The 23,917-nt window shown below is 44.8% G+C and overlaps 1 protein-coding gene and 1 long non-coding RNA gene across 2 annotated transcripts in view; both read left to right on the top strand.

Annotated features, from left to right (window-relative positions):
- Positions 1-23,917, top strand: part of LOC126635329 (uncharacterized) — a 494,663-nt gene that overhangs the window by 399,455 nt on the left and 71,291 nt on the right. The window lies entirely within an intron of this gene.
- The window catches only part of NEGR1 (neuronal growth regulator 1), a 232,562-nt gene that overhangs the window by 137,354 nt on the left and 71,291 nt on the right, over positions 1-23,917 (top strand). Inside the window, exon 5 of the mRNA XM_050306397.1 lies at positions 21,230-21,350. Coding sequence (XP_050162354.1) covers positions 21,230-21,350 — 121 coding nt within the window. The remainder of the gene's footprint in view (positions 1-21,229; positions 21,351-23,917) is intronic.

The raw sequence follows: 23,917 nt of genomic DNA, 5'->3' as shown, positions 1-23,917 counted from the left end.
ACCCCCAAGGCCACCTGGTACCTGTCCCTGCAGCCTGTCAGGTTGGACCACCTGGGACTTCCCCACCAAGGTGTTCTCAGCTTGGAGCTGAATTTGGTTTAGCACTTGGTATGATGTGAAACGTTCTTTTTCCCTCCAACATATAAAAAAAATAGAGGAAAGAAAGTGTGCATAATTTCTCTTGTTCATTCTAACAGTTAATATTGTTTGATTAAGTTCAGTTATCCAGCTTGTCATTTGTAACAGTTTCTGGCTTTAGAATTGCTGTGGCAGCTTTATTGGTCACAAATGTCAGCATTGTGTCTCCCCCACAGACACTGTCCTTGTTGATACGGGCAGCAAAGCCCCTTGTCCTCTGGTCACTGCTGGGGCCAGTTGTGACATCAGGGAATTCAGGGGGTGTTCATTCATGACCAGCGCTCTTGTAGTTCATGCTGTCCAGGGACATGGTGGATCAAGGCACTTACAGAAGAGCTTGATGGTGTACTAGGATGCTGGGTGACACTGCCCTGAGTTCTGTGCTGGCTGGTGACACTGCCTGCAGGTCCTGAGGCTCAGGTGTAGGGATGTGATCATCAGTCACAAGGACAGACTTGAACTGCAGAGCAGCTTGAGGAGTCTCTCTCAGAGTCCATCGGTGTTGTCACTGTTTGTTTCTTTGCCCTCACTGATGTGTTTCCACCTCTCTCAGCTTTGCTGCATTTCCAAAAACAGGCAGTGCTCTAAAGAATGGGCTCTGTGGGAGGGTAAACCACCAATGGATAGTGTCTGATGGAACAAATGGCCTTTACATTCTGTGCAGTGAGTTACTACTGGAAGACTCTCAATAAGAGAACCTGTGCAAACATTTGCTCAGGCTCGCCCTGGGTGTTATGGGTGACACCTCCAACAAACTGCTCCCCAAAATGGCTTTTGGCCATAACTCACAGTAGGGAGCAAAAAGATGGTGAGCTCAGCCTGGTTTTAGCAAAACAAATATTGCATCTGTGTTATTTCATATCATGGGGATTTCAATTAAGGTGAGACCAACTGTCTCCTGTTCAGAGAACGGGAGAAGCTGCTAAACCTGCTTGCTTTGGTATTTGGGGTTTTTTAAGTAAGAAGATCACAGTGGATGTGATAAACTCCTGAATTTTTCTTACATTCCAAGTCAAGATCTAGACATACATGAGTCCTAGTTTGGATGAAAGCATCAGCTTAGCTGACCAAAGCCAAAACTGCTGTTTCAGTGCAACACACAACCAATGCCCTGGTTGGTGTGTGCCCTGTGCCCCAAATCGTGCCAGAGCTGGAACTATTCCTGACCTGACATCACTGTTTCCTTAACAGGGGCTTTGAGTCTTCCAGTTGGCTTTGTGATGAGAAAAATTCATTCTGACAGTGCCACGAAAGTAAAGCTGAGCAGTGGTGGCTCATTCCTGCACCAGCCACCCAAGGTCTCTCTGGGGAGCGATGACTGTGTCCAGGGGTGCAGATGGGATGTGATTTGCTCTCCCTGAACTCACACTGGAGAGGTCCATCAAGGACTGTCTCCTGGAGGAACCCCAGGTAGCAGGGGAAGGACTCCTCTCCCTGAGCAGCAGCAGAAACAACAACTGACCATAACCCCATTCCCCATCCCCCTGCACCACTGCAGGGAGGGAGGGGAGAACATGGAAGGAAGGAGGGGTGGGGGGGAAGGTGTTTTTAAGACTTTTTTTATTTCTCACTCTTTGGCTCTTATCCTGTTAGTAATAAATTTAAGGAATATCCCCACTTTGAGTCTGTTTTGCCCATGAAGGTAATCAGTAACTGACCTCTCCCAGCTCTTATCTCAACTCATGAATCCTTTGCTGTTTTTTTTCTCTCCTCTGTCCAGTTGCAGAGGAGAGTGAGAAAGTGGCTTTAGTGGGTACCTGGCATCCAGCCAGGGTCAACCCATTACACTAGGGAAGGAAGAAACAGGGATAAAGTGGAAGACATGTAGAAATAGGATGTGGCTACAGCATGAAGCAGTTTGTACACCTGAGTGATCAGCTGATTGCTGACATAACCCTGGCTGGGTTTTAGTTTCCCCCAGCCAGCTGAGCCCAGTGCAGGAGCTCTTCCAACATGTGCTCCTTGCTGCTGATTCTCATCCATCCCGACCAGGCAGAAAAACAGCTTTTTGCAGCTGGGAAAGGGTTGCACCAGGCATAGGGGTGCTGTCAGAGCTCATGTGCCATGATCAGCCCCATGGGCACATTGTTCCAGGCAGGTGGGACATGAGGGGATGACTTTCTCTGCCCAGGACAGCCTGGGTGGGCAGCCCTGTTCAGTGGGAATGCTGTGCCTGCCACCAAACCAGTGGAATGACGCTCTTTTGCTACTGAGCTGGCCTGGCAGGACATCTATGAAAGCCAGATGTTTTGTTTAGGAGAGTTGTGCTTTGCCTACTGGTAACTATTTGTAAGAAATTTATATCAAATTTATTTTCAGGTTTAAATCTGCAAAGTTCTTAAAAAAAGAAATATAAAAGAGAGGAAGCCTTTAGCACCTCTGATTGTCCTGGCTGGGCAGTTTCCTTTGTCAAGTGTCCTTCCATCCTGTTTCTTCTTTAAAGGCAACTGTTCATTTCTCTGACAAACTGAGAAGAGCACTACTTTCTCCCTCCACATCCCCCCAAAAATTCCATTCTTTTCCTTGAGAAATTGGGGGACATGGATTAATGGTGGCCTTGGCACTGCTGAGGGACGGTTCGACTCGATGCTCTTAGAGAGCTTTTCCAATCTAAACTACTCTGATTTTTCTCTGCTGCTGCTCTTACCCACTCCAGTGTCATTCCATGATTGTGTTCCTGGTGCAGGGATGTTCTGCCCATCTTCCAGGTCCATGTGCTTTGAATTCCATTTACTCATGACTCAGTTCCTTGGTGGGCAACACTTAAACTGTGACCAACACACCGAACTCTCCTCCTTTAGTCTCGCAGGGATCCTGGAATTTCACAAAAGTCCCCACCTGGAGTGCTTATGATAGAAAATACTCTTGGAAGTAACATGTGTGGCTTATGCTCCAAATCAGAACAGGCTGGAGCAGCCTGGTCTAGTGGAAGTGTCCCTGCCCAAGGCACAGTGTGGGACAGGATGGTCCATTCCAACCCAAACCAGTCTGGGATTCCATGATTCCTGCTTTTGCAACCTGAATGACGTGATGGGGTCTGGACAGTCGTGTTCTGCAGAAGCATCACTTCATCTCAGAGTGTGGGTGATCCCTGTTCCATCTCTGTGTTCCCCCACCGTGTCTCGTGCCATGTCCTGCTACACCTCCCTCCTACCCCCCAGCACACAGAGCCAGGTTTGTGTGAACATTGTCACTTAAATGCCTCTGACAACTTTCCATACATCTCCCTGTTGATAAAGGGAAGATTCTCTCCCGTAGACCTGATAACTGGGAATAAATCAAGACTTTATTGTGCCCAGTTAATAGAATGTATCAATGAGCACAGAGTGGTTCCCGTGGATAGAAGCGTAATTCCGAACACGGATATTCATCGATACAGCGGGTGTTCAGTCACCCGAGCGTGGACAAGAAAATTACCAGGTTTAAATTACTCTCTGAAATTCAAGTTCCTTGGCTGGGCAGCTTCCCACCCTACATAAACAACGAGCTCAGGCACACATGTTATAGCTCTAATGACTTTACAGGAGTTTTTCATTATACTGCTTCATATTGCATAATCTACATTCTCTACTTGATTTATGTCTGTCCCCCCTAATTTCCCTTTGAGAAACGGTGGCCTGAGGTTATGCCTGAATTCTGAGAGGACGGGGCGGGAAGGAGAGGAGAAAAGCCATTGAAGCTGCTGGCTGATGACGAAGGAATATGGTACCAAATCAAGTTCAAATAGATAAGATGTGATCCAATTTCATTGCTCCAGTAAATCCTATTAGCATTTTCCATTACATTTTGTAAGGCAAATACTGATTTATAGATTATAATATTGAACCCTGCTTTGAATGAACCAGTGCCTGGATTTAATATGTCATCTGAAAACTGGTCTGAAATTCTCCATGTGCTACTGTCACTCCACTGATTCTCTTCTGCTCTATTAGTGTCATGCTTAAAAATATTGAAGGCAGCTGCTAAATCCTGGAATTTCCAGAAGAACTGAGGCCATGCTGAGAGACTGAAGGATGGAATGTGTGCATCAGGAAACTGGCATTTATTTTAATCCATTTAAAACTCTCAGCTATCTAAATAAATAGCAAATGTGGGTTTTAAAGTGGAGTGGTATTGCAGGATTCCCTTTCTTTTAAGATAATTTATGCTAAGGGTTGACTTTCCTGTAGTTCTTCTTTAGACAGCTCTGTTAGAGCTGCATCTTTCATTAGAGTTCTTGTGTTGAGGGAGCCCAGCTGGTGCTGGGAACACCTGAGAGCTCTGGACCTGTTGGGTCTGTTGGTTTGGATCCCTTGGGGTGTTCCTGGCAGGTCTTCATTTTGGGGGCAGAATTCCCAAGCAGTTTTTTGCCATGAGTTGCTTTGAAGGAAATAAAGTCTCCTGCAGCCTGGGTTCAACATGCAGCAGTTCTCCTGCCTCCAGTGTGCCATGAAGAGAACACTCATGTGAAACATTTTGCAGGCAGTAAGTACAAAGAATACAAAGAAAACTCAAAATGTTCCAGATACTGAGCTTTGTCTGCTTGCAGCAGCATCTCTTTGCATGGGTATTTTCCATTAGGCCTTGAAAATATTGAGAAAAGGAATTGGAAGTGGATATATGGTATGATAGCCTGTATTAACCTTGTGAGCTGTGCTGCTGAATCCACAGTCCCAGTAGGTATTTGCCCAGTCCCTCCATAAGACACCTCCAGCAATGGCAGCAAACTCTCCTCAATCACAGTCCTTAACTGGACATTTGTCACACTATCTAATGTGACTCTGTCTCGCAGAATCACAGCCCCATTCCTTACCTGTCCCCTGGGGAACGGAGATCAGTCTCTCCTTCAGTCTATTCTCAGACAGTGAATCTGTACCCCCCTTGTTCACCTTCCTGTGTTCACCACGTCTTTAAATCTTGAACTAACACACCAGGTAAGGTGTTGTGTTGCCAAGGATGGGGAAGAATTATTTTTGCTGCCTGTTTGCATGGCCTCAAGCTGTGCCAGGGGAGGTTCAGGTTGGACCTCAGGAGGAATTTCTTCCTGGAAGGGCTGGTCAGGAGTTGGAAGGGGCTGCCTGGGGAGGTGGGAGTGTCCCCATCCCTGCAGGTGTCCAAGGAATGACTGGATGTGGCAGTCAGTGTTCTGGGCTGGGTGACAAAGTGGGGATTGGGCATAGGTTGGACTCGATGGTCTGGGAGGGCTTTTCCAACCTCAGTGATTCTGTGATTCCATACACTTGGCCCTAGGCACTTGTCTTCCCTGTGACAGCAGGACCCTTGGGGGGGGAAGGGGTTTACCCCCAGCAGCACCAGTCACCCCCTGCAGAATGTCCATCTCACCACCTCACTGGATTCACGGGTGTTTAACTCGTTCCTGTTTGGTTTTGTCGAGTTTTCAGAGTTTTTGTCCACTTGTTCAATTTATCTGGATTATTTCAGGGTTCTCATCTCTGTTAATGATGATGTTAACAAACCCACCGCCTCCTCCAGCAGCAGGCCCAGGACTGGTGCCCAGCTGAGCAGATGGGGCAGCAGGGCCCTGAGCACAGTTTTACAGACAAAGGGTCCTCACCTAAGGCAGCTTTCAGCCAAGCCCAGCTTGTTTGTGCGTGGGAGATGTGGTCAAACAGCATCTGCTTCCGTTCCCTGCTCCAGGCAGGATCTGCTGACCTGACACAATCTATTCTTAACCAGCCAGTTGGCAATTGCTCATCTCCTTGTTATCTTCCAGGTGCTCTCACACCTTCGATTGCTTGACGAGCATTTTTATGGGCATTGGAGAGAAATGGGCTGGAGTGCAAGTCTCTGGCTCCTGGTGTGCTCTCCTTGCCTCATAAAGGTTCACCGAGGCGGTGTTAGGTGCTCACCCCACGCCTCAGGAATGACATTGCAGCCCTGCATTTGCTTAATCGAGCTTTTGGATAAGTTTCTGAACCTCATTAAGCCAATTGGGTGTGTATCAGTTTGATTTATTCAAGTACTTGCTGCATTATTCTTTCCTTGTCTTAACCTGAAATATAAACCTGTGAATTGTGGTCATTTGATTGGTCACATTTTGTGTTTGGAACGATTCTGTCTCATTTACCCTTTCCTTTTTGTGTCATGTGTTTTGTGTTCTTTAGTAAGTCATCTAAATTTGGGGTCTGGGGGCTTTTTTCCTTATTTCATCAAGTTTGCCTCTGGACCTTGTGTCTGTGTGCTTAGAGAGGGTCCCTCATCCCCTGGGTTGTTGTGGGTTCTGCTCAAGTCCAGAGCACAGGGACCCTGAACATCCCTGTTCTGCCACTGGTTTTCAGCCAGGGCAGTGTCAGTCCTGTGGGACTGGGTTTTTAGGGAGCAGTGAAGCTGTTCCGGAGGTGTCTCCTGTACAGATCCTGAGCCCCTTCCTGCTGTGATGGTTTGATTAGGTATTTTATACTGGGGAATTTTTCTAGCAGGAATGTGTGAGTTTCTTGTAGTGAATTTGAAGTGCTGTGTTTGTTTTCACTTGGCCAGGTTGGGGCTGTGCAGAACAGCTCAGCTCATTAACATTTCTTAGAAGTCGCCTTCCTGTTGCTATGGCACTTGGCATAACATTATGTGTAATGCTCTGATTTTACTTTGAAATCACACATACTCTACAAGCCCCTCTGTCCTCGTTAGATCTGTAACTTTAAACCTACTAGGGAGAACCATTCTTGGATTTCAGTGTTTGTTGGGGCTCCTCAGATCTGGACACGTTGCTGTGACTTTGTTTTCCCAGTAAGTGTCTTGCTATGAACTGTTCCTGACCTAGGAAAAACATTTTCTTGGCAAGGTTTTGGGTTTGGATTCAAGAAAGAAAATTGCCTCTGTTAAATTATTAAACTATTACATATAAAGGCGATGCCCACATATTTTCTGAAAGTCTCTGTCCTCCTCTGCTTTGGCACCAAGTCTAAAATTGCTCAGAGCAATTTAGATTTAATTTCCACTTTCTTCTAATATAAAGAGGGGAGGAAGCTTCTCTTGAAGCCTAAATCAATAACTCTGATTCTTTCAATTTTTAATAGCCACAGATGTGCAGCTCCATATTTATATTCCTGACTAAATTTGGGACTGGGGGGTTATGGTCAGCATTGGCTTTGGGAGCCCAGGAGTAATTTTTATTAAGAAATCAGTGAATCTACATAAATTTATTTTTGTTCATAAGTGCAACACCTTTTTTTCTAAAAACAACATGGACAATGTATGGAACAGTTGTAGGTGTTTCTGTGGCTCCTTGTTTTTGCCATGTTGATTGTTAACCGGTCTGGGAAGAACATGGACCACGTTGGCTGCTCCACCAGAAGTTCCCAGTCATGACTGTGGCTGGCATGCATCTCACAACCTCAGAGGACCTGAAATTTAATCCCAAATATTTTATCTTGGTGGGAAAACAGCATCATGTAGGTTGGTCTCTCTTTAATCAAGACATATTTCCCAATATTGTAAGTACAGAGGGCAATTTGCAGGTACTGACTGAGCAGCCACAATTCCCACTGGCTGTTTGAAGAGGTCCATGTGGAGTACAGGAAGACTGAACTTGGCAGTGGCCTTTTGAAGTGCCAAAATCACCCTTTGAAAAGCTAAAAGTCCTCCTGCATCTGGTTTCACTGCCTTTGGGGAAATATGTTTTCCTAAAGGTTATGTTTTTCTCAGGTTACCTTTCAAAAATGGAATTTTTGGCTTCCAAGTCACATTAGGGACTCCTATAAATCTGAGTCCTGGTTCCTATTTGGTTCTGTTACTGGGTCAGTGGGGTTTACTGCAGTGTGAGCTCTCCAGAATGTGGTCCTGCTCTGTGTGAGCTGCCTTGGTCTGGGACATGTGGGTGAGGAGATGCTGGTGCACACCAAGGACTTGCATCCTGGGGCAGAAGCTTCAGGTGCAAGAGGTGACCTGGCCTGTCTAAGCTGTACCCAAGACATGACTTCAGCCTGCTCTGTTTGCTACAAATTTCCTGGTTTTCTGTGGGAAGGTGCTATGAGGATTGGTCCCCTTTCAGTTTGGGTTTCCATTCCCCAGGTCTAGCTGCTGCAAACCTGGGGAAGGGATAGTGTCCTGCCTTTACTCCTTTTGATCTGAAACCTGTTGCAAAAGATCAAACTCAGAGTTGTGTGGGTCCCTTCCAACTCAGAATATTCTGTGATTTTGAAAGGGGGAATAGCCCTGTTCCCCAGTGTGCTGTTGGGGAACTCTGGCCTGACTTCTCGAAGGATGCACTGACAGCCTGCAACACAGGCAGATCAGGAAGGAGGGGGGTGTGGAGGTTTCTGTATCAGCCCAGCAAGACCATCTCTTGAGTGGTTTTTCCTGTTATTGTTCAATATTAACCTAATTCTAACAATGGGATTCTCTGTTGTACAGATGTTCAGGCTCAGCAGTTTTCCATTTGAGATACTACTGCAATTAAAATCTTGTAGGAAGGCTGCCAGGGAATGATGGAGGGGCCATTTTTCCTGCAGCACATCACACAGCTGGGAGGGAAGAAATAACACTGGAGTTAGTTTCTGTGTTGGTGGGTTGAGTGTATGAGAACACAGAACTTACTCAGCTGAAGGAAATGAGGTGTTTGCACACCCTGTATGAGAACTTTGATCATGATTTAAGCCAGTAACAGCAGAGCTGGGTTTGGGTCCAGTCATCCAGTCCAGGGGCTGCCAAACAAATATTTGAGGTAAAAGCAAACAAATAACAACAGAGGTTTTGCATGAGATAAAGAACTTTTGTAGAATTTCTGCTATCCTGTAAAATAGAGTTATTGCTCATGCACAAAGTAATTAATCAGGGTTTACTTTGGAGGGTGTTATTATTTTTGGTCAACATTAGGATTGAATTCTTATTTACTTAATTTGCAGGGCATTCTCATCACTGAGACCACTTGAAGGAGTCATGATGTGCTATCTCATGGTAACACTTAATGAAAAACAACTTACAGAAATTCAATAAAAACTGGTCTTATAATTAAAGCCACCTTAGTTGGTTGGGTGGGGAAAGGATGTAGTTGGTTTGAAGAAAATATTTCCCTTTGCTGGTGGGGAGAGAAGCTTCTTGTAAATTGTGATGTTTGTCATGCTATATCCTTCGTGTATTTTTTATTAACGTTTCAGAAGTCAGATTAAAACAATATAGTTAAAGTTTGTGACTCGAGTGCAATTGGGCTCCTAAATTAATATTGATTTCTTTGGGGGGTTGATGGTTTATGCTGAGGTTCCGAAAACTGCTGTGTGGTTACCGCATATTTCTGAAAAATGCTGCTCATATTGAAGCATGACAGAATTGATTATACTGCTCCTCCACATCGGTGGCATTTGTGCCAACACAGCAGATCATCAGGGGCTTTGGCAGCACAGAACGAGGGCTGGTGTTTGAAGGAGTTGGAGCATTAGTACTCAAGATCTCTCTCCAACAGATAAGGAGGATGTTTTTCAACTTCTCAGAGAAATTCTCTGCTTAGCTCTGCCAAGTGATTTGAATTGTGAGGGGGTGGTGGGGCTGCACATCCCGTGCTTGCCGTGGTGCAGGGCAGGTTGCTGGGACTGCAGCCAGGCAAGGGAGTGGCTTCTGCTCTCCAGCAGCACCTCAGGTTGGCCAAGGGCAGCTGAAGCTGCAGGACAGGGAGGCAGCTTCAGTCCTTCTGAGGGACAGGAGATGGTACTCTAGTGTACACTAGCATTGCTGCTGCAAAGGCAAATTAAGAGTTTAAGCCACAAAAAACACCTCAGTTTCTCCCTTTGCTATGTTAGAGTGTCTCCACAACTGACCTCTGAACCACAGTAAGAAGAGCTCAAACTGTGCCAGAGGAGGTTCAGGTTGGACATCAGGAAGCAATTTCTTCCTGGAAAGGGTGGTCAGGCATTGGAAGGGGCTGCCCAGGGAGGTGGTGGAGTCCCCATCCCTGGAGGTGTCCAAGGAACGACTGGACGTGGCACTCAGTGCTCTGGGCTGGGTGACAAGGTGGGGATCGGGCACAGGTTGGACTTGATGATCCTGGAGGTCTTTTTCAATCTCACAGATTCTGTGATTCTGTGAAATAATGAAGCACTCATGACACGCTTTCTAAAATCAGTGAAAAATATTGTGATCAAATATATTGATGGTTTTTATGAAGACACTGGTGTGAAGCTTTCAGACCATTGTTGGTGAAAGGGTGGGACCAGCTCATGAATAAGTGGACAAAAAAATTAATGAAATGTTTTTTTAATAGTTTTAATCTACTTTTCTACTCTTGATGTCACGTTAAGGCCAAAATAAGATTACAGTAAGATTGTGGACACCCCTGTGTATCCATGTCTGGTGAAGCTGCCTTTCTTGCAGCTCCTTCTCCTGGCGCCAGCAGGAGCAGGAACATGCTCCTCTCCTTGGGTATGGCTCCCCAAAGGGTCAACATGCAGGTCCTGTCATCTTCAGAGGTGCTGGAATTTCACACCTGCAGGTGGGTGTTAACCCCCCAACCTGATGGAATGCTAAGCCAGGGAGTGGCTGAGGAAAAGCCCTCCTGGGAAGCTGATCCTGCCTGGGGTGGATGCTTTCTCCCACTGCCAGCTTCTCCAGGTGATCCCACTCTGAATACCAGCTAAAATACAGTTTGGGAAAATTGAAGCTTTAATAGAAGATGAGTCATCTCTAAAGAGCTCCTGTGTTTCAAGGAGCAATTTGGAGTGTTCAGCAGGCTGTGTGAGACTGCAGGCTGTGTGAGACTGCAGGTAGAAGCCAAAATTAATGGAGAGCTCTCCAGCTTCCATGAGTGTTCACTTGCCCAGATCACTCTTCAGCAAAAACAATTACTTAAAGTATTTCTCCTAATAGTCAACACACTGTAAAGCAATATTTCTCCTAGTAATTATATTATTCCTTATCGCTTGGGCCAAGACTGAGTCTTCCTTGTCCCTTGCAGTATCTTTGAGGTGACAGTCAAAGGGATTTTGAGAGTGCTGGTGACACCAAGTGGGATCATGGGAAGACAAGTCTGAACAGTGGGTCAGTCTTGTGAAGCTCTCCATCCCTTGATTATTTTTTAATATTTTTTTGACCAGTAATTGCAGTTTGAAATGGTTGTGCAAAAGGAATGTGCTTTGCACAACTTGTGAGCGTGTGGGCACAGTGTGACCCCACGTGGGACGGTCCCTGCTGGCTCCTACCCCAGCTACATTTGGCATCCAGCAGGACACTCAGACCCTGCTAAGGCTGTAAGGGTGTTGGTGCAACCTGGTTTTCCCTGCTGACATGGCTAAATGAGATTTGATATCTCCAGGGACCATTGGCTGGTGTTAGCAAGTGTGTGGCAGAGGCAGCAGGTCGGAGCTAAGGCAGCTTGAGAAGCTCTGCTTTGCTTTTCTAGTTTCAAACAAAGCAGTGCTGTTGACACAAAGAAAGGAAAAATTACCAACATCCCTTTTCAGGCTTTATAATTCATAAAGCTGGTTCTCTTCATGTTTTCTGCCTCTTCTCAAACAAAAACAAACTGTTTTGAGGCTGAAGTGACCTTTTCTGGACCTTAGAGCTGCAGAGCAAACACAAGGTTTTGTGATGGAAGTTCATGCCTCGCAGGCACAGCCAGACTCTGAGACACTTCCAGATACAGGGAACATCATGAACTGTGTTGGTTTGGCACCTGTTGCACAAAGATCACAATAGTGCTAGACTAAAGAATTCAGTTCACAAAGTTGGAAAAACTCCCTTAAAATGCACTACCTCCAACGTGTTTGGAAAAGATTCTGTGTAATATCGGATGTGTCAAAATCCAGGTGCTCAGCTGCTTCTGCACCTGGTGGGACTGATGGCAAAAAAAAAGTCTGGAGAAAGAGGACAAATTAGGAATTACTTTTCAAAGCAACAGTTTCCTTAAATGAGGAACTCCCAGTATTCCAGGTTTCCCATGTAAAGCATCTGCATCTGAATGTTGACTTGGGATCTATTGTCCCTTTCTGAGGAATGCGTGATATTCTTTGGAAATCAGTTGTCATAAGAACATTAAACAATCTACTGGGACAAACTGGGAAGTCCTGGATGTTGCTGGTGTTCAACAGTGGCTCTCAAATTTTGGCTCTGCTTTCTCCCAGCTCAGCATCATGTGCATGCTTTGTTTTAAGCCCTAATCTCAGAATAGAAGGTGACCTCAGTGCCTCCATTGTACACCATCCATTGGCTTTTACCTGTTTCAATACCACAAAACAGGAGCAAGAAATTACTTTATATGGATAATTTTATAAATGAATACAGATTGGAGAGAGGGGGAGAAGGATAGACCCTGGAGATGCATTTGTGTCAATAAAATGCTTTTCCCACAGCCAGCTGGCTTTTTGGTGCCACAAGGGTGCAGGTTGTGTGTTTAGGGAGAAGTCCAAAGCAGGTGGCTTTGTTTGAGTGAAGATGCCCAAGGAAGTCCCATGTGGTCCTTGGTCATGCAGTGATGGAGGGTTTGCACAGGTATTTTGGGTGTGCTGCAGGATGCAGAAGGCACCTCTCCCTGTCCCATGGAGCTGCCAACTAAAACTATGGACACAGATGGAGCCTTTAAGAGAAAAGTAAATGTCACTCAGAGTAAACAAGTTCCTTTTTAAATTAATATGGCTGTATCTACTCTTCCCTTTGGGCTTTCAGGAGGTCTGGGAAGCCCCTGTCAGAGTTATACTGAGTTGGAGTTTTATGATTTTAATTCTAAAACTTGTTTTCAATGACATGAACTTTTCTGAGAGCATTTGAAAGCAGTCAGGATTTCTGGGGCCTTATTGCTTTTAGTCAGAACCCCCTGTGGACGTGACTAGTCTTTGTCACCTCGCGGTGTCCGTGGTCCTGTTTCCATCAGCTCACATCTGCCACTATTGCTGAGGAGGGGGGAACCAAACCCTCCCTTTATGTAAACTTCACTTCTTTTTAATCCGTAGCAATAGCTTGGAGACCTTTCATGGCTCGTTCTCATTCTTCATGAGCTACATATGTACATGAGCTCCAACACACTGTCAGCGAACAGGGGTTTTCAATCAAAAAGCCTGTCAGGAAAGCTGATTCACTAACAAGAAAGCTGTCAAGCTGTGACAGCTGCTGTCTTTGCAACCCCAAACAATCTGTTCAGTGCTAACTCTGACTTATGCTTCCATTTATTATACAGCAGTAATGAGTTCTGGCCTTGGAAACAGCATTTTGGGGAGCTCACCTGGCTCCTCTGGTATGGATGTGGATATAGCAAATCAGAGCCCAGGTGGATGGGATAAGTTCGCTGCAAAAAAGTTCCACTTCTGTCTTTTCAGTTATTTTTTTAATTCCATTTCCAGTCCTTACCTCAATTTTTGTAGTTAAGCATCAACCTGGAGATTTCATTACTGTTGTAACATAAGAAGATTAACATTTATTATTTTCCCTCTTGTGTTGAAAACTGGCTTATAACCTTAAAGACAACACCAGGATCCACAGAAATGAGGAAAGGAATTGGTTCTGATGCTTAATTATTCCAGGATCTCAGAACCTACAAAAATTCCACCTAGAGAAGGAACTGAGGAGTCAGGCTAGTGCTGCTGTCCATCCAGATCCAGTATGCAAGTTGTCAACCTTTTCTTCTAAAATAAAAAGGGAAAGAGCACCTTGACAGTCTCCTTAAGCAACTTCTTCCTGCTGTATCTTACCAGCCTTAAATCTTGCTTCAGTGCTTGCCTGGCCCATAAGGAGAAAAGAAGAGCTGATCCCTTTTTCCTCCTGTCTTGCACACTTAGTGCTGCAATATATCCCTAGTAAATCACCTTTTCCAGCTCTACTAATCCCAGTTCCTTCTGTTTTCCTGAACTTTTGGCACTCCAGTTGAACCCACAGTAGTGCCTGGCCATAAAGCAGTGGTTTGTTCTAGATAACACATCTCTTGTGCATTTCTGGGCTAATTGTCATCTGAAGTCATCAGGTGAGGACAATAAACTTCATCAAATATCTACATGAAGCAAATGAAGAGGAAGCTGTTATTTTTGAAACCTTAGAAAGGCTGGGCAGGGTCCTAACGCTGAGCCCCTGGTGTCTGAAGCTCAGAGGGGACTGACTGGCAGTCTGCTCACACGTCCCCAGACATGTGTGAGAGCTCTAGCAAGATGTGGTTGTACCTGGGGGAGACCCTGAGGAAGGTAACAGCCATCGTGGGTTCATCAACAGCACTTCACGTTGTCTCACTAATTCCCATTTATCACAGGGGAAGGCAGAAGATGTCACATGTCACAAGTTTTTGGGGTGTGGTGCTTACAGGTGCGAGTTGGAGAAACATGGATGAGAAAAAATGTCCAAGGGGAAGATGTTAAATTAGTTAGAAAGTTGTCCCCCAAAGCCTTCTTGTCAGAGCCGTGGGTCCCCAGAGCTGGGTCCAGTGCTCAGGTGAGTGACTGGTGACCTGGCGGGGCCAAGCTGCAAGTTGGTGGCACAGAAAAGGCACCACTGTGCACATTTAGGGGTCTGAGCACCAGTCAGGCGGAACCGAGCACAGGGCCACTTTTCCTTCATTCTGGGAAGGTGTCTATGGAGTGATTTCTCCCTCCCTTTGGTGTCTCCATCCTGCCTCACCTACTCTTGTGCTTTGGCTCCTGTCCGTGGTCTGCTGGGACCAGAGCGGGTCCCTGCCTGCATTTCTGAGCTACTGTGAGAGATTTTGCATTTTTGTTCCAAACTTTCTTTCCTTGGAAAACTACCAGCTTCCTTTAATTCATTTTCCCCTCAGCTTTACTGCCAAAAGATCTACTTAGTAATTCCTGGAATTTGTTGAAGTCCATTGCTTTTATCTTCCTTAGAGGGAGAGAAACAGCAAAGCAAAAGCGCTCGTATTTGTTCACACCCAGGCTCCCGGCCAGCTCTTCCTTCTGGATTGACACCAGCTGTATGACAGCATCCCCCTCCCTCCTCCTCGCTCCTCAGTACCGCTCCAGGATGCGGATTCTCATTTTTCCCCTTTAGTCCCCACACACACGCTGGCATTACCACTCACCCTCCCCTGACACAGCTGAAGGGAGCAGGGGAGCATCCCCCCCACAGGGGCCAGGGCTGCTTCCAGACAGGTGTGTAGCCAAAGGGTTCAGTGGGTCAATGCTCACACACAAATATTTGTCCATGTAGTGCACACAGGGATCCCAGGTCACCTGAGGAATGTGCCAGGTCATGGCTGGAGCTGCTCACCCATCCTTGGATGCTGCTCAAGGGAAGGGTTTGTGTTCCCACGCTAGAGCAACTCCTTTAATAGGGGATAAAAATACATTTACAGAGCTGCATTCAAGGGAATATAAGGAGAAAAATGCTTTGTTGGAAAACAGAAGGATTAAGTAGATGAAGCAGTGAGATAAAACCCAATGGACAGAGAAACAAAGCAGTTCTTCTAGCTCGCCTTTCTTTCCCAGCTCCCTCGAGGTCTTTGTTTGCTTTGCTGGTTTTGGGAGGTTTCATTAGGTTTCTTCCTCTTCTTTTTTTATCCCTTAAATACCTGTAAAACATGTTGTTAAGATTTCCTGTCTGCCAGACTACTATTTATTAAGTATTATTTTGTGTTGCTGATTTTTATGTTTTCCTCCCACATAACAATTACTTGTGGATTTTAAGTTTTCTCTCAACACCAGGAGGTTTTATATTCCAACCCATAAATTGCACAGCAGCCAGGGATTTGGATGGTTATAATGCAATCCATTAGATGGAGGTGAGGGAGGGATGTGTTTGGGGAAATTCATGTGCAATGTGACAAGGCAGATCCCACACAGAGAGTGCTGGAGAATCCACTTGACTCCCAACAGTGCAAGGTATTTACACAATTGTTTAACCAACATCTAAAGTATAGTGTTTGTAAAGGTAAATCCTAAATGGGAAAGGGAAAGCTGAAGAAAGAGAGAGATTTGGATCTCGGATTGGGAAGAAATTCTTCCCTGTGAGGGTGGTGGGGCCCTGGCACAGGTTGCCCAGTGAAGCTGTTGCTGCCCGATTCCTGGAAGTGTCCAAGGCCAGGTTGGACAGGGCTTGGAGCAACTTGGGATAGTGGAAGGTGTCCCTGCCCATGGCAAGAGGTGGAACTGGATGAGCTTTAAGGTCCCTTCCAACCCAAACCATTCCAGGAAAAGCACATAGAGATGCTGGGTTACATACAGAACCACATTCTTACCAATATCTCGTACATTGGCATATAAAATTTATGTGCATGTACAAGTCAAGATCCCACTGAATCTGTGTGTTTTGATAAGTCGTCAAGAAAAGATGGAATAAATAAGCTTGTTAGTTGCTGAGCCCAGTGGTTGTTACAGGCATGTCTCTCAAATGTTTCTGCACAGCACAGAAGTTTTTTATGTGAAGAACCATTTATTAAACCATTCCATTATTTTGGGAATAGGTAGGACTGATGCTCAGAATAAATTAGCAAAATTAAACAATCTAGATTGTCAAAAGCCCATCTTAATTATCTAAAGCACAACTAATACTGTTTCACTTGTAAAGACTTGTTACTGTATTGGTAAAACACTGTATGTGTACATATATCTAAATGAATATATTTGAATATTGCTGATATCTGGTTTTCTGAGCAGCAAAACAGATCTCAAAACCCATTTTCTTACCTAAGTTTTTATCTTAACATCCTGGAAAGCAATTTCACTAACAAAAGCTGACATTAGGATACCAAATTAAAAGCTGATGAAAACTAGGAAAATAAAAGACTTTCTTTTTTTTTTTGACATTTACAATTAATGCCACAAAAATGTTAGTTTAATCAGACAATATGGGTGCTTACAAAGGTGAAATTGGAAGTTGCCAGCCCTGAATGCTCACGTAAAAGTTAATAAATTCAGCTCGTAATCATTATGCACATGCTAGTTATAATAATTTACTGTCCATACCAAATCTTTATAAGCATTGTAATTAAATATAAAATGCACATTAGAATTATAATGAGTAATTAGGGCAACATAACTAATGTGCATAAAAGTCCCAATGCTCATTAAAATGTAAAAAGGGGAAACCTGCTCTAGCTGGAGTTTTAGCGTGTTCCCTGTGCCTGTGAATGACAGGGATTGTTTTAAATGTTGCCTTAGGCATTTAAAAGCAAAATGAAACTACCTGGGAGGGGACCAGATTCAGCAGGACTTTGAGTAATTTTTGGATGGAACTTAAGTTGTAAAATTTGGTTTTCTAGCACAAACTCCTGAGTCACACAAAGGTGTTGGGGAACAAAGATGTGCAGAATCAGAATCATAGAAAGGTTTGGGTTGGGAGGGACCTTTAAACTCATCTTGTTTCACCCCCTGCCATGGGCAGGGACACCTTCCACTAGACTAGGTTGCTCCAAGCCCTGTCCAGCCTGGTCTTGCACACAGGGCTTTGTAGGGTGACCTGCGTGGGCCCCACGCGATGACACCAAACCCCTGGTGAGCCTGGTGACATCTGGCATCGCCTCCAGTGCCTGTTGGGTCCAACTCTTCTCACTCATACACTTCTCCTGACAGATCCCTCATGTGAGGATACATAAATATGCATTTCTAGGGAATAATAAATATGTATTTTGGCTCAAGCCCAGCCTTCCCTCCTGAGCCATCTCACACAGGGACAGACGTGAAGGGTGTTGGTGAAGCTCCAGTGCAGCCACGACTCTGACACCCTCTCCAAAGAACCTTTCCCAGCAAAGCACTCACAGAGATTTGAGAAATTGATATTAAATAAATTCCAGTGATGTATTTCCAACTCAGAAATTAGGCATTTGTTTTAAGAACCTTTCTCTGCAGGGTTGAACCATGGGAGAGGATTAAACGAGGATCCACTCAGGGAGGCTAAACCTTCAAACATGAGCCACAGAAGCCCAGTGCTGCTGACAGATTTATAGTAATCGTATTCTTTTCTCCATTATTTTATATAACCATTATTTAGGAGATATAAAAATGACAAATATGTTTAAAATTATTAGTCTTGCACAAGGTTTTCTTCGTAACATCACTGTTAGATTTGACTGCAGGGTCTCTGTCAGCCCCCTGACTTGTCTGGGATAATCCCCACCTTGGGAACTCGAGGGGGGCTTCACCCCCTTCCCTCCTCCTGCGGCCTCTACCAGAAGGAGGTTTTCCTCTCTCCTGATGCTCTGTACCTTTGAGACAAGGTGTTACTTTCTTGCTGGCTTGTTTGTTAGTATTAATACTGAAGTACTCAGACACAAGGCTGTGTCTGCAACACAGCGGGAATCTCTTCCCACAGAACTTGTGGAGCGGAAACCCAGTGAAGGCTTTAGGTGTAGGTGTTTGAGGGGAGGCTGGAGCTGGAGCTTCACCTGTTCCACACCTCAGGGGATGCCAACAGCTGCAACTTGACTGACAGCAATAAAATCAGCTCCCAAATATCTCCTCAAATATGAGTCTTTTTGATTGCATAAAAAAATACATTAAAATATATAAATATATAATAGCGATGACCTAAGAATCTCTCCCAGGAGTTTGTCTCTTCCTTTTCCAAAGCAGACCTTGGCAGTGAGAGCAGCAGGTTTTGGTTGTGTGATTTCAGTTGGAGTATCTCAGCCTTCCACCCTCATGGCAGCAGGTGCGTCTGGTGGATTTTTGGCTCAGCTCATTTCTAATCGGTGCTGCAGGAACACACCTGTATCAGGCTCAGAACAATAAAATAACCTGACAGTGATAAATCCAAGAGGAGGGTGGCTCCAAGCAATCCCCGATTATGTTTCCATACCCGTATTAACCAGGGATTTCCTGGGGCAGGGAACATTGGTTTTAATTCTTATTCTGAAGAAACAGAATCCAAAATCTTTCTGAAAGCAAGATGTAAGAAAACTCCCTCTTTAGAAATTTTCCAGTAGTTTCCAAGCAGAATCCTCACCAGATAGCAAAGCCTGGAATCATTGCTTGTAGCTGGGATGCAGCTGGAATCCCTTCCCAGCTGCACTGGGAGCACGGGGCCTGGGGCTCCTGCCTGAAGAAGGAGCAGCAAGCTGTACATTTTTATGCATCATTTCATTTTAAAACATATTGTCAGTGATGTTCTTCATTATGTAAAAAACATCCGACCATCCAAAGCAAAAAAAAACCAAAAAACTAAGAAACACACAGAACAAACAAGCAAAAGGTGAGTAGATCCAGAGGTAGCATGAAGGTGGTACATTTTAGAAAAAAGTCCTTTGTATGTGACTCAGGCCTTTGCTTATCTCTTATTTGCTCTTTCAGTGGTCACATCTCTCATACAACTTGAGTGAAGGAGTGGGAATGCATTACATGTCTCTGTTATTTTTATGGAGTAACAAAACAAATCTGTATTTTTTCCTATGCACATTATGCAGAAGTAGTCCTGCAAATTGCTGGGACACTTACTATCTCCTGGAAATTTGAATGTTAACAGTTGAAAATTAATGAGTTTCTGGGTTGGTTTGTTGTAATCATCAGGTGTGTGATGAGGGAACCTGTTTTGTCATAGACCTGATGCTTCTTTAGTGGCAGGTTTGTGTAAAATATTCAGATCTCATAAATTGTGTCAGAAATAAAGGGTTTGGCTTTTTAAAGAAACACCATCAAAGGTATTGGCAAAAGTAGGTTTAATTTGAATTTGTGAAAACGGGACTTTACAGAGTTGGGTGTCAGGAGTTGCTCTGTTACTGCCCAGGTTAAAGCACACACAGGAAGATCAGATCAGAAGCCATTTGGAATGACTTACACAGAAGCTGGGAATGCAAACGGGAGTGCAAAGGGTATGGCTGCAAAGATAACGCTGCCAAAGGGTTTAACAGCACTGAATCACTGAGCACTTTAACATTTACAAAGCGATTCAATAGGTTTGCTGTAGTTATAAAAATGCCTTAACTCTGGATTTGGGACAGGAACATTCATCCCAGAATCAGTTCCCATGCATGGGGGTAAAGCCCTGTGTGCTCCTGTTTCCAGGTGTGTAAAGGCACCTATTGAAAATTCCCCTCTTGATTCTGAATGTTCCCACCCGTACCATGCACGAGCTCCTGGTGGGATCAGGGAGTGTCTCAGGCTCCACTGGGACAGTCAAGGCAGGTTTCAGCACTCAGATGGTTTGGTCAAGGTTTATCAGGAACTTCTGAGATCAGGTCTGAAGATGGGGTGGGGATGCACCACGACCACATAGACGATAAACAGTGGGTGAGATGGTGCAGGAAGCAGACGTGAGGCAGTCAGAGCTCTACATGAACATAAACACCTTGAAGCAACATCTGGAAAACTGCTTGGGAAAAAGTAAACAGATTTTTATTTATAAGTTCTGTGGTTTGGTTTTTATAGTGTTTTGATGATGCACATAAATTATTGTATCAAACTAGAAAACATAAAAGAAATTCCAGGGGGGAGGCAGTTGTTCCCTTTGATAATCTCTTTCCTGAGGAATTTGCTGTGTTTTATTTTCAGCTCACTGTTGCCTTTTGCTGGCAACTGGAAAACCTGACAATGGCTTTTTATCTTTATTTGTATCTGTGGTTCTAAGCTCAAAATGTTCATTACTGTTTACAATGTTTACTATTTAAAAATACAAAATACATTTACTAAAGCAACGTTATATCCAGTGCAATGCTGGGAGAGTCACCGTTCTGTGAGATTGATGGGTGGCTCACCATCCTGAAGGTTTATTTTTTAAATATGCAAAACAGGGACTCAGAGGCCACCTGAGCTCCGGGGTTTGTGTGCTGTTTACAGGTGCCATGATGCAGGAGGTAAGAGGTGCTGAAACTGGGGACCTTATGGCCTGGGCACTGCTGTACCCTCCCAATGCCAGGGATTCCTCAGCTGAGCCCAGTGGGAGCCTCTGAGTGCACCATTCTTGGGGTTCCATGTGCTTCTTTCCAGTTCCCAGGATTTACATACATCTTGTATGACACTAATGCTTATAATTGTGGCTTACACTGAGTAACTGTTGGACAACCAGCTTTTTTTCAGAATTGGATTAATCTCTCTCCACGTCTCAGCTGTGTTTTTACACCAAACACATAGGACAGATCTCAGAACCTGTGGTGTGGGGTAATTTTGACTTTGCTGGAAGCAAATTTGGTTGAATGTGAACCAAGCTGGAGACCACTCACGCCAGGCCGAGCGCACCGAGGAGCAGTGGCGCTGAATGATCTGCGTGTCCAGATGCCAACATCCATTTTACAATTCTTTTCTTTCAGTTGCCCCCACAATTCAGGAACTTAAATCCAGCGGTGTGGTGCTTGGAGGGAACGGCCTGATACGGTGCGAAGGTGCAGGAGTTCCTGCCCCGATCTTTGAGTGGTACAAAGGAGAGAGGAAGTAAGTAGCCGGTGCTGCTGCCTGCCCGCGGGGACCAGGGTGGAAGAGAGAGGAGCCACCAGGCTGGGGTTGTCCCCATGGTGACAAGTCCAGCAGCCTGGCGTGCAATCAATGCCGAGCTCCAGCAGTGGGTACCTGGAGGCATTGGCTGTGCAGTACTGGGGGAGCAGCTCAGTATCCTCGTGGTTGTATTTCCTGCTCTGGACACAGGCTGTGCTGGGCTCTGAGAGTGGTAATTGCCATAACAAGCCTAACATTCAAATGTGCTTTAGTAATTACAGCCTCTTAAGTATAATTAAAAAAAAAAAGGCACTGAAAAAGCTACTAAAAGGATTTTTTTTTTTTTAAATTCATCTTCCCAGGTTTCCTGCTGTGGGTTTTGGGGTGGAAAGGTTGTTTCATGAGCAAGACTTTCAACCAAATCTTCCTGTGTATGGATTTTCAACCAGTTGTGCCACTGGTGGTCTAGACCGTGGGTCTGTATTCCACAGAGCTCTGCAGGTCACTGCATTCAAGAGTGGGTCCAGGGAGTGCTCCTTGCTTAAGCCCTAAAAATTGATTCTGTGCTTTGGGGTTGTTTGCAGCCAGCTTCACTTCCAGGTCATTAGTGTTACGGAATGGTAACAGGCATCTCTGTAGAGTCAGCTTTATTTTAAAACCGGCTCATTAAACAGGTAGATAGTTTCCATTTTTAGTAGGACATTGGGTTTTTCAGCTCTTGGGTTGTCTAAGAGCTTATTTCTGGTAGGTTCTCATATCTGTGCAAAAGCAAGTGGATGTTGTCCCTTGTAACTGAGTGTCAAGCTTTTGGAACTTCCCAGCTTCCAAGTGTTGGGTTTCTCAGCTCAAACATCCCTCTAAACCTGGGATGCTGACAGGAGAATATTAATGACCCTTTTTCACGGAGAGCCATCTGTCAGCTCATGTCTCAGCTGCTCCCCTCCCTCAGCAGGAGCCGCTCCTCCTCCCCCTTCACTTTGCTGAGCAGTCGCAGCTTTGCACTTCACCCTATCCTAAAACATTCTCTAAACCCTGACCTTTATGTGACAGTAACTGGTTTTCCTCTGTTGGCAAAATTCAGCTGCATCCTGTTTGCACAGATGCCCGTTGTGTTGTGCCCATCCTGGGGAGAGTTGCAGCAGGAATATATTTTGTGTAGGAAATATTTCAGCGCATTTTTAGCACTCCAGATTCAATCAGCCCTTTCCAGCGTGCTAATCACCTTTCTATTTATAACACTGACCAAATTCCTTTCCCGTGAGTGCACTCACTGCCAAGGCAGCAGCAGGAAAGACGAAGCAGAGCATTTCAGGACACCAGAGTTGTGCTTCTGTCTCAGTTTCAGTTGGTGTTTCACCTCAGCAAGAACTGTACTGTCCTTTTGGGTCTTGCTGCTCAAATGTTGTGTTAAATCTAACGCTCCATCCTTTTTAGGAGTTGGACTTTGATGATTCTAGTGGGTCCCTTCCAACTCAGGATATTTTATGAACTGTTGTTGGCAGATGACTACAAATGTGCTGGGGATCTCTGAAACCCCTTCACTTGCAGGAAGGAAGGAAATCCATACTCTCTGTTTTTTCCTTCAGTATATCCCCTTTCCCTCTGGATAATGGGCAGCCAGCACAAGATGAGCCTTGGGCAGCTCAGTCATTGGTTTAATGCAAAGTTCTCAGAGGTAGCTCAGAGTAGCATCTACATTATCAGGCAGATAATTTGCAGCTGTACTTCAGGACTACATTTATCCCTGGGAGTGCACACCCTGCTGTATTTTCTGTTAACAGAATAGAGAGAATCCCATTTGCTTCAGATATTCTTGGACTGGGACTTGTATTTTTGGACATCTGAAACCCTAAATGTATGTTCAGTGTCTGAAACAAGCCTTTTGGGCCTGTAAACTGTATTGTTGTTACTTAGATTAATGGAAATCCAAACCCACCATTTCCAGACTCAAGGGATCATCTTATCACAAAATAGTCATTAAAGCTAAGCATAAAGGCTGTAACAGACTGCATTAAGTTAAAAATATTAGTCTTTGAGGCAGAGAGGCTAATTCTGCCTAATCACTGAGTTTCCGAGGGCTGCTATTCGATAACTCTCTACAGATGCTGGTGCCCAGGGTGGGGTGAGCTGGGAAGAGACAGAAAATTTGGGGGAGAAGTTAGTAAAAGCCTCTTAAAATTATCACAGAAACATCAAATGGTTTGGGCTGGAAGGGATCTTAAACCCATTTAGTCCCACCCCTGCCATGGGCAGGGACGCTTTCCACTATCCCAGGTTGCTCCAAGCCCTGTCCAGCCTGGCCTTGAACACTTCCAGGAATGGGGCACCTCCAGGGATGGGGCTTTATAAATGTGTGCGGCTTCTAAAATTGTAGCAGGATTCCCGGTGGAGAGGAGAATGACTTCACTGTGCCATCTCCAAAATCCACGTCTGTTCAGTGTGTTATGTTTAGGGTTACACAGAAATTAGATCTCAGACATTAAACAGCCACAGGGAAGAAGCCCAAAAGTCACCTAAATAAAATATTAAAATATTAATTCCCTTTTTCTTCTCAAAGCAAACAAGAC

This window comes from Myiozetetes cayanensis, unplaced genomic scaffold (genome assembly GCF_022539395.1).
Source record: "Myiozetetes cayanensis isolate MyiCay16 unplaced genomic scaffold, myiCay2020 scf12, whole genome shotgun sequence".
Lineage (NCBI taxonomy): Eukaryota > Metazoa > Chordata > Aves > Passeriformes > Tyrannidae > Myiozetetes > Myiozetetes cayanensis.
This window is presented reverse-complemented; position numbering and strand designations above follow the sequence as displayed.